At 26.8% G+C, this 11252-nt stretch overlaps 1 protein-coding gene across 1 annotated transcript in view; it reads right to left on the bottom strand.

The window, feature by feature from the left end:
- Positions 1–3449: 3449 nt before the first annotated feature.
- LOC135924337 (phosphatidylinositol-binding clathrin assembly protein-like) overlaps positions 3450–11252 on the bottom strand; it is a gene marked incomplete at its 5' end in the record, with an annotated part of 57873 nt that continues 50070 nt past the window's right edge. The window contains one exon of the mRNA XM_065459395.1: positions 3450–4128. Within this exon, the coding sequence (XP_065315467.1) occupies positions 3637–4128 (492 nt within the window). The remainder of the gene's footprint in view (positions 4129–11252) is intronic.

The raw sequence follows: 11252 nt of genomic DNA, 5'->3' as shown, positions 1-11252 counted from the left end.
GGCTGGGTAATTTGTGCGCAAATTAAAAAATAAACATATAAAAATTATTATATATATTTAAAGATCTTCTAGTTCAAGTAAACGCTCCCTGGGTTTGCCTTTAGCTGGAACAAACAAGATTTTCTAACCGAAACTAAAAGTTCGGAAAGATCCAAAGCTTTTATTATCCAAGAATTAACTCATTAGTTATATCTAGACGTGTGCCCCGGCCGCCGACCTTTTTTGGTTACGCCGAAATGCCGCCGTTTAAGAAAATCACGCCGGCGCGCCACCGATTTTCATGTCACGGCCGGCGCAGAAATTTCTTTCATATTTTATACCTTTTTATTCTAATAATTGGTCAACATCACTCTTGTAATTTAATGTCAATCAGGATTTTGATGAAATTTTCTACTATTTTACAATCATAATTATATCAATCAATCAAAAATCTAAAATTCCAAAAGTTACCATATAATACATATTTTTAAAATGGATGTATCTACATTTAATAATTCTATAAATAATTTTAGTATCCTAACTGGATAATAAAAAATCCATAGTCTGGAAATTTTTTGCAAAAGAATTAGAGAAATTATTACTGCTCTAAGATATAAAACTGCAGAAGTTGAATTTGAATTCGAGGAATATCAAAGAAAATGTCTAAGTACATTAGATTTAACATCAAACATGTTAGATCTTGACAGCATTGATCCATACCCGAGTACCCGTTTTCAAATTGGCAATTGCAATGATAATAATAACAATAATTCCACGTATATGAAAACCTTAAAATTAAATGTCCCAAGCCCAACACGTTGGCATAGTATATTAATTATGCTAGAAAGCATATCTGGATTAAATAAGGATTTGATTAATAATGTTTTGAAAAGAATTGGGAAGCACTTTCTCAAATTATGAATCTGACCTGGTAGAAGAACTATTAACATTTCTTTCAAAATTTAAAGAAACTGTCGAATTTCTTTCAGTACTAAAAGAGCCTACTTTAAACTTGGCGTTACTTTTTAGAAGTGAAAATGAAACACATTTAATAGTAAATGATAGTGATAGTTCTGAAATTATTTCACTTAAGGAAAATATGCTAAAAAAAACTTGCGTTACGATTTCCGGTTTGTAATCAGCAAGTAATATTATATAAGTATATTCCTTTTTTTATTTAAAATTATCTAGGTATTGGGTTCTCTTTTAGATCCAAGATTTTAAAAATTGACAATTTGTGTCAAAGTAATAGAGCAAAATTGCTCAGCTTCAGAATTTATAATAAAACATCTTAAACTTATAGAGAATGATGATAATCAGGTAAGCTAATGAGGATGAATTATTAAATTCAAGTTATTTGACAAAATTGGCAAATAAACATTCAACAAATATAAATTCCAAGTGAACAAGAATGCCACAGTTTTCTTGGAAAACGACATTCACAAGATATGGTCGTTCTAAATTTTTGGAGAGAAAAGAAGAGTGAACTTTCCAGTCTCGACAAAAAAATTCTTTGCATTCCGGTGACTAGCACACCTAGTGAAAGAGTTTTCTCTACCGCTGGATTGACGTTAAATTCAAGATCATCATTATGTCCCGATAATTTATATAAAATAATTTTTATACATGTTAATTATAAAATTACGAAATCGATTTTGGATTTATGAGTTTTCTATTAAATGAATATTAAAAAATATGCCGAGATATATGTAGAATAGTGTATATTTATTTGTTTTTTTTTAAAAAATTAATAAGCAATTAAAAAAATTTGTTATCAAAATTTATAATTGCGCCGATTTTATTGACGACGGCTAAAAATCGGCGCGCCGCCAGCCGTCGATTAGATTTTTGAAAATTGCGCCGGCCGCCGATAGTTTTGTCGGCGCACAGGTCTAGTTATATCTGAAGCATCAGGCGGAAATAATGAATAACATTCTTTCTCTAGACTAAAATGTCACGTTTAACAAATTATCTGCCCAAAATTCTGGTTATGAATTTATAAATTATTCGTTTATAGTAGCTTATATCTATAAATTCGTTTATAGTAGCTTATATCTATAAATAATAGCTAGATTATCCTTATAAAGCTAGTAATACCGCATGTTGCCATCTGGGGTAACATTTTCTTTTAAATCATCAAATGTCATTTGCTAATTTTTTTATTTTAAATGATGCCTGAAAATGATTATATTTAATACGTATATTTTGTAAAAGGGCTGCTATTTCATAACTATAATTTTATTTTATCATGATTATAATTGGGGCATCCTCTGTGACAAAAATTAAACGGTATTCGTGAAGGTTTTAAGAAAATTTAAGTTCTTCCATCAAGTCCCAAGCAGAGGTAAATAATTTAAGATCCTGTTTCTTTAAGCTTAAAAATATGGCATGGGCTTGCTCAGTAGCTTGAAGAAAGGGAATCATATTTCAAGTATACTAAGAATATATTTAATGTTACTAAAAAATTACATAAATTATATTTATTGCATTGGAATTATTATTTTTAAGTGTAGTTAAGGTCATTTGAAAATAAAAAATACAGCTACAGTAAAAAATAAAATGTTTTATAGCAAGTGCTATTTAATTTTAAGAAATAATGCCCATTTTTTAATAATTTAAAAATGTAAATTTCCTTATTTTTCTTCTATAAATGTAGTTTAATAATTATAATTGATATTAAAAAAATATATCACTAACGTGCCATGGAATTTTTACATCGGGGAGACGTGATGAGCGTCAAGTTTATCATAAATTATAGGCCGTGGGGCAAAGATATAATCATAAGAGCTGTCATTTATATTAAAATAAGTAATTGAAACTAGAATGTTAAATTGGTTGATGTGAACCCAACTTAATATCAACATAAATATAAAATAGAACCTCCATAGATATTATTTTTAAAAATATTCAATTATCTACTCTAAATCAAAAATATAAGACGTGTATAAAGTAAATATACAATTAAATTTTATTTTAGAATTTAGGGGAGATGATTAATAATTTATTAATGAGTTATTATAAAACAATTAATATTTAAAACAGACATAAGCATTTTATACAAGTTCATTGTCGATATAATTTGTGCTAAGTGTCAAAAAATTTTGAATAAAAAAATAATACCAAAACGAACATAAAATATTTTTAGTTGTTAAACCTTGAATTGTGTTAAGTGTATATCTTATAATAAGATCATTTTATAAAATTTGATGAAATATAAAATCACGAAGTAAAAAATATATATAATTTTAAACGAAATTTTGAAAGCAAATAATAAAATTACAATTTTTTTGAAATTCACGATTATATTTTAATAATAAATTTTCAATGAAAGAAAATAATTGCCATATTTAAAAAGATATATTTCTCAGGAAAAGAGGATATAATGCAATTATTCAAAAGTTTCTATTAAAATACTTTTTAATAAAAATTTCACTATCAATTTTTATTGCGTTCATAAAATTATAATTATTTTTTATTTAAAAACATTTTTTTGTATGTCATAGATCAATAGATTTGAAAAGCAACTTATAGTTAAAAAATTAATTTTAAAAACGATGCTCAATTAATTTTTTTAGATATAAAAATATTTTAATTTTTTTAGATATAAAAATATTTTTTAACCCTCATTTTCTTCATAAATTTGAAAGTTTCTGTTTTTTAGAATCCAAAAGGATCAACTGGACTGGTTTTGTTTTGATTACTGCTTGCATTATTAGAAAACAAATTCTTTTGGGAAGCGAACATGCAATTCTTTGCGTTGGATAAGCCACATATGTTGTTTTCGGCATTGCCAAACTCGGAGAAATCAACGTTTTTAGCGTTAATTGTTGCGATGTTACTATTGTTCGTGAACCCAGTGGGCCAAACGTTCAAATTATCTAGTGATTTAAAAGTTTCTTTATCTTTGGGAGTCGATAGATTGTTGAAGTTCGAATTGGCGCCATTGAAAAGAGAGGTGGAAAGGGAGTTTTGTTGATGAATACCGTAATTATAATTGTTTATAGTACTACTTTGAAGGGAAATAAAAGGGTTCAAAGTATTTTGGTTTTTATTAGGAACTGAGGAGCTCGAAGAAGATATGAAGGAAGTGGTGGGAATTAAGGTAGAGGTAGCTTGCATCGGCGTCAAGAGGGTAAGATTGGGGGTCAGCTTTGATCATATTTTTAAGGTGACAAAAATAAGAGTTAGTAAAAAAATATAATTAAAATCGTTATGTAATTTATTATAAATTCTATTTATTTTAAATCTTATAAAAAAAATTTCTTAAAATACATTGTCCGATTTAAATTTATGACAATTTTAGATAATTAAGTTTTCACCTTTTCGAATGGTACGCTCTTTCTGAATTTATTTTTCTATTTTATATTGTTCATACAATCCATCTTATTTAATTTATATTTTGTGATATTGGGTTTTACTTTATGGGCCCATGATCAAATGTGGACGAATGGTTAATAACTAAAGTGATGATGTACGAAGAATCACGAACGGTGGTTCGAACAAATGATGGAAATGGTGATAGTTTCAATTTAAATATATGGTTAAATCATGTAACAGTCTTGAGTTTGTTCATTATTTTTTATAGTATGATATAGTGGCTAGAGGGACGCACAAAGGACTTCCATGGGAAATACTGGAGGCTGACGATCTAGTAGTGTTGCGAAAGTTTAGACAGAATTGAAGGATAAAATAATTGAAATAGAAGATGGTTAAGGAAAAGAAGGGATTAAAAATGAAGATAGTAAAGACGAAGGTTGTTTGGAGGCGAATGAAAAGATCGAGAAGACATCACGTGGCGTATTGCTAGAGGCTTCACTAAACCTGCTGTTGTAAATGGGTTCACAATAGGTAAGTGGTATATAGGAAATCTGCAGAAGGCAAGCATGACATTTGTGGAAAGTGGTGCAAGTATGACTAATTTTAAGATCGGAAATGGAACAAATTTAGAAAAGGTAAGGAATTTTCACTACCTAAATGATGCACTTAGCGTAGATGGAGACGTTGACTTTTGATTTTATAAAAAGTCCTTACAAAAGAAGGGGCATTCGGAAATAATATGAATATATAAAGATCGTGAAAAGACTAATTGCAAACTTACAAAATGCAAAGGAATAACAACATCTCTACTTATTAATCATTATAATTGCATTCATAGAGTTGTAGTAAAAACGGATATCTTTTTTTTTGTATAAAAATGAATTTTAAAGAGAACTTATTAAAAAGTATTTATAAATAATAATATACTAATTAATGTTGTTAATACTAGTTAGATTTATTTGGAGATAATTTTACTATAAAACGGTAAATTCAGAAATTTTTATATATAATCTTGATTAATCGAAAATCTCTATACTAGCACTCTTAATTTACATATGCATAATCAATTTGTAAAGAGAGAATTAATAAAGAAAATAATGGACAGAAAAATTTCATAAATTTTTTGACCATCTCAATTCAGGTTCCCTTTTTAGGTATAACTGCCAACTTTATTGAGAAATTTAAACCAAATAATACAATAATGCAATTTTTAAAAATCTGTTCAGTATATTTTCATATCGATTACAAAATTTAAGAAAAATGACTATTCAAATTATTCTAATCAAGTATGAATGAATAATAAATTTTATCATTTGTACGAATACAAAATTATTCGATTTGTTTAAACTGTTCGCATTTAAACAGGCGTACTACAGTATTAATTAGGGATATATAGATATTTTATATCGGATAGGATCGAGCCGATATTTCACACATTTTAAAATATCGATTATCGGCCAATATTATAAAATTTTCCTATCCAATAAAAAATGGCGTTTTAAACAAAAAAATGTTATATCTAAAAAACCATTTATTTTTATAAATAAAATTGAAATCCATTTTTATGTCTTTTTTGCGCATTCTGTTTATAATAGTGTGTGATAACATATTTTAAAATTTGATTTATATAATATTTGGAATATGTTAATGTATAATATAAATAAATACACAGGCTGACCTCAGATAAATTGGAAATCTTGGTATTTCTAAAAAGAAATCTTCGATATATTAACTTTTAATATTTATTTCAAATTTCATAATATATTTGTTTAAATGTTATTACTTATATTAATAAGTGATTTATATAAAAATATTTTATTTACTTTTAGAATTGCAATTGAATTGAATATAAACTATAACTGATCATAATAGTTTATTTAAATGACATATGTTATGGTATAGTTAAATTAAAGGTGTTGTACTAATAAAATGTATATTAAAAATTAAAACATTGGTAGAATGGTATCGGTACACCCATAGTATTAATAAGGATGTGAACCCGGACCCTCGTATTTTGGCTGAACCCGGACCCTTTTAAAAAGTGGAAGGTCCAAGGGTTCAGGGTGTTAAAAATTTTTAACTTAAAATTTTTTTTTTAAAATTAATGGAAAAAAATATAATTTTTAAAAAATAATATAAAATTTTTATAATTTTTTTCGTGGAATCATTTATTTTATCTTCGCGTTTTTCTTCCTGGACTTCATTTCATTTTATTTAGATATTGATACCATACATTATTTTATAGTGTAAGTAAAAATATTTTATTATGTAAATTTATTTGAAATACTTTGACTATTTTGATTTGAAAGTGAAATATTTGGAATTATTTTGTACTGCAAGTAATAATATTTTAATTTTAAAGGCTAATTTATTAATATCTTATATAAAAATTTTATTAATGATTATTTTGCAGTGTTAAAATATTAAGGTTATGTTTTTTGAGCAGTAAATTTAAATTAATCAAAATTGGCAGTGTTTTGCAAATATATAATTTTTTTATAAGTTATCAAATATATTCAAATCTATCAAAAAAATTAGTTATTTTATTTAGGCTGCATCCAAGTTTTGAAAAAATCCTTAAAATTTTCACAAATTAATATCAAAACACTTTAGACACATTTAAGTTTTAAAAAAATTAAAATATCAAAATGCTTGATAAAGATATGTATATATTTAATTGTATTTATTATTTTATGTTACCTTTCAGTTATTTAACTTTGTATGAACCTATTTGATAATTGTTATGTTTAGATTTTATTTATATATTTAATAAATACTATGTTGTAAATAATTATATCAATATTTAATAAATAGTTGGAAAACCAATAATATAATCTATTTTGAAAGATAATTTTTCCATAAAATATATATAAAAAATTATTATTTAAATAAAATTGTGATAGAAATTATATAATTTTCCAGCACCTTTTAAATTAAATTATAATTTTTTATTTTTACCAAATTATAATTTAATAAATTTAGCCTTTACAGCTAAAATTTTCTTTATCACTTGATATAAATTCAAGTTTTGTTTTCCTATTTCCTCCCAAATTTTCCTATTTTCTATAGAATATCCAATTTTTAAGTCATTTTTGCACCAGAGGTTCCTGTGCATTCTTAACCTTTCCATAAAATTATTTTCTGACACTAATATATATTAATATAAAAGGCTATAATCGTTTAGGTAGTAAATTTATAAAATTAACAGCATTAAGAAGAATTGTACTTACTAAAAGATATTTTGTTAGAGTACTATAATGCAAATAAAGGGGATTCTGAGTGCAAAACCTGCCACCTAATGATAAAAGGTTCACACAATACTAACCTGGAAAGACATTTAAAAAGACATCATTCTATAATCTTTGAGGAATAAAATAGAAAAACCAAATTTTTGGAAGAAGACATTGTTACAAAGTCTACTGTCAGTATTGTAAAGAAGGATGAAAATAATATTGAAAAATTTTGCTTTAAAAAAGCATTCATATTCAAATGTCTGAGGAGAATTTGATGAATGCTTTAGAAATACAAGCAAAAATAATAAAAGAAACAAAAAACAAATTAATTTCATTAAAAATTGATTCCACCCAAAGATTAGGGAGAAATATTCTAGGAATAAATATACAGTATATAAAAGGAAATAATATAATATTAAGAAATTTAGCTATGAAGGAGATTAAAGAGAGTTCAACTTCTGAAAATAAAAAAAGAATGATATTAGAAACATTAAATAAATTTCATATTCCTATAAGAAACGTTTATTCAATTACTACGGATAATGGTGCCAATCTAGTAAAATCAATCAAATTATTAAATGAATGTTCACTGGAAGAAATTGATGATATAGATGATGATGATGATAATTATGAGGAAATAAGTGAAATTGATTTGCAGGAAATAAAAGATTTCTCAACAAAAATATACTGCATCAGATGTGCAGCCCATACGCTACAAATGGCTATTAATGATTCCCTAAAAAATAGTCACTTTAAAACTATAATTGATAAAGCAAGGGATGTTGTAAAATATTTAAGAACTCCCACAATTGTTAGAATATTAAAATCCATGAAAAGGCAAATGGCAATTTTAGATTGCACAACACGTTGGTCCTCTATATGTATGATGCTAGAGCGATTATAAGTTTGAAAGATTTTATCATAGGAGCATGTGAAATCATTTTGTCAGAAGATGATTGGAATCAAGTAAAAGAGCTTACTAGTATGCTGATTCCTTTAAAAATAACAACATTAAGATTGCAAGCAGAACAATTATGTTTATCGGATTTTTATGGCATATGGTTAAGATGTCGATCAGAGTTAGGGAGATTAACAAGTTCTTTTTCAAATGAAGTATTAGAAAATATGAAAATAAGAGAGCAACAATATTTACAAAATAGTGTTGTATATGTTTCGATATATTTAGACCCGCGATTAAGTAGTGAGCAAAAACAAATGGCTATAGACCATCTTGAAGATTTATGGCATACACAAAACTCTATTATTTACAATTTATTGAAGGCTACAACAATATCTACTGGTTGTAGCGATAACAATGATAACGATATTGATGATCTGGAAATTTTACTATTAGATAGAGAAAAAAAATTAAATTATCATCTGATAGAAAGGAGTATCTATTGTATCTTTAATAGAAAAGTTCTCGGAAGTTAAGAGAATAAATAGAGATGCAAACATTTTAAAATTCTGGGAGGAAAATTCTTCAATATATCCAGAATTATATACCTTGTCTAGAATCGTCATGGTTGTACCGGCGACACAAGTACAATAATTTATGTATTATAAAAATGACTATCTATTTTAGGTAAGCGTAGAACGTGGATTTTCATCGTTGAAATATATTTTGTCTAATTTACGTGGAAATCTGAAGGATGATATGTTTGAAGATATCATGATTGTGCGATTGAATAAAATATTTAAAATATAAATTATCTCATTTCGAATTATAAATGTGTATATATTGAAGTATAATAAAAAATGAATGAAAAAAAGTCTTATTTTGAGTCATTATTTTTATGTTCCCTCTGAACCCGGACCCGGGTCCTTTTTAAATTTATTACCGGACCCTTTTTTTTGTCAAGGGTTCACATCCCTAGTATTAATTATACTGTGTGACAAATTTCGACTTGATTTGTTGGGAGAAAATAAAATAAACATGTTTTAAGACAGTTTTTTATGCATATTCTAAATCCGCTGTCAGTTTTTTTCTAGCATGTCAGGTTTTTTTTATTTATTTTAGGTTAAAGTGGCTAAGAAGGTCATTTTTAGCACTTTTTGAAGGTTTATAACTTCGGTTCTTATGATCCCTAAAACCAAAAAAATATCTTAATTTTTACAGCAAACCTTCCTTATTATTATTATACATTTTTTTTTAAAAATCCTTACTCAATTTTTAAACAACCTATATTTTTTAAATTTATATTTATTTATAAAATCTTTTTTAATATAGCTTGCATTTAATATATTTATTTATTGTGGCTTTCGTTCTCTTCGCTACGCTGCACACGGTACGATTCCCAAGCAATTTATTTTAAATGAAATAGTTATATTTCTCATATTTAAATAAATATATTATGGTAAACTAACCTAACTCATATTTTACTTTTAATAAACCTTATATCGGTCCGTTGTCCCACCCCCTCCTATTATATAGGATTTAACTTGTATTATACAATAAATTTATTGAATTTAAAACAAATTAAACAATAACATAAAATTTATTGAATTTAAAACAAATTAAACAATAACATAAAATTTATCGAATTTAAAAACATTTAATGGTAAATCTAAATATATTTCCGCGAATATGAAGTTGATGATTTATCTTCAAAAAAGTTACTCCAGAAGTAGTCCGCCGACATATTTATACGATTCTTGCCGTGATAAAACTTTTCGAGATTTTCTATCTGTTGATGGAACCGCTCCCCCATTTCTTCTGACACAGCACCTAAGTTTTCAAGAAAAAAATCTTTATGGGAATGAAGAAAATGGATTTTGAGGGACATTCGGCATCCCATTTCCTTATAATAGATCATCAATTTTCTCACGATAGTCGGCTGATTTATGATTGCCAAGGAACGATCTGCATATCCAATTAAAAGATTACCATGCTTTTAATTCAATGAGCAACAATTCATCTTCAAAAAAACTGTCCTTCATGAGTTTTCTTATTTGGGGGCCCACTAAAATCCCCTCTTTTATTTTTGCTTGGGAAAGCTTGGGGAAAAAATTTCTAAGGTATATCGTGGGGCCCTCGGACAATTTTTTTGATTAGTCCTAATTTTATGTGCAACGGAGGCAACAAAATCTTATTTTTAGAAACAAGCAGGATATTTACGCGATTTTTTTCAAGAACGTTGGGACGATCCTCCCATTCAGATACTGTATAATGTTTTAGAGTTTCTCTGGAATTCCAGAGACAAAGAAAACATGAATGCTTGATGTAGCCTAACTGAAGGCCCGTCAGGATTGCGATCATTTTGAGATCGCAGCATATCTTAAATTCGTAAATGGAATAATTTATTTTTGACAATAAATATTTCATATAATTCATTTAACTGGTTGGAATAGGCGATGGGAATTAATGGCTTAGAATTTCCGTTATGAAGCAAAACTGCTTTCAAGCTATTTTTGCTTGAATCAATGAACAAGCGCCATTCATCGGGCACCAATTCAATATTAAGTTGTAAAAAAAGTTGACCTAGATTGTTGGAATAGTATAAAAAATTTTCGTAAGAGAATAAATTTTTAAACGATGCTCCACGGAATCGGTATGAAGTTCGAACTACATTTTTTAAAATTTTAAAATCATTAAGCCTTGAGGCTATAAATTCGGACTTTCTTTTTGAAAGTTGTAAATTTCTGGTTATGTCATTTATTTGCTTTTGTGACATAAATGGCGAATCCTCTTCGGGATGATACTCAAGATCAATATTGTCATTG

This window comes from Gordionus sp. m RMFG-2023, chromosome 2 (assembly GCF_954871325.1).
Source record: "Gordionus sp. m RMFG-2023 chromosome 2, tfGorSpeb1-WG-v2, whole genome shotgun sequence".
Taxonomy (NCBI): Eukaryota; Metazoa; Nematomorpha; class Gordioida; order Chordodea; family Parachordodidae; genus Gordionus; species Gordionus sp. m RMFG-2023.
Note: the sequence above shows the minus strand (reverse complement) of the source record. Positions and strands in the feature narration are given on the sequence as shown.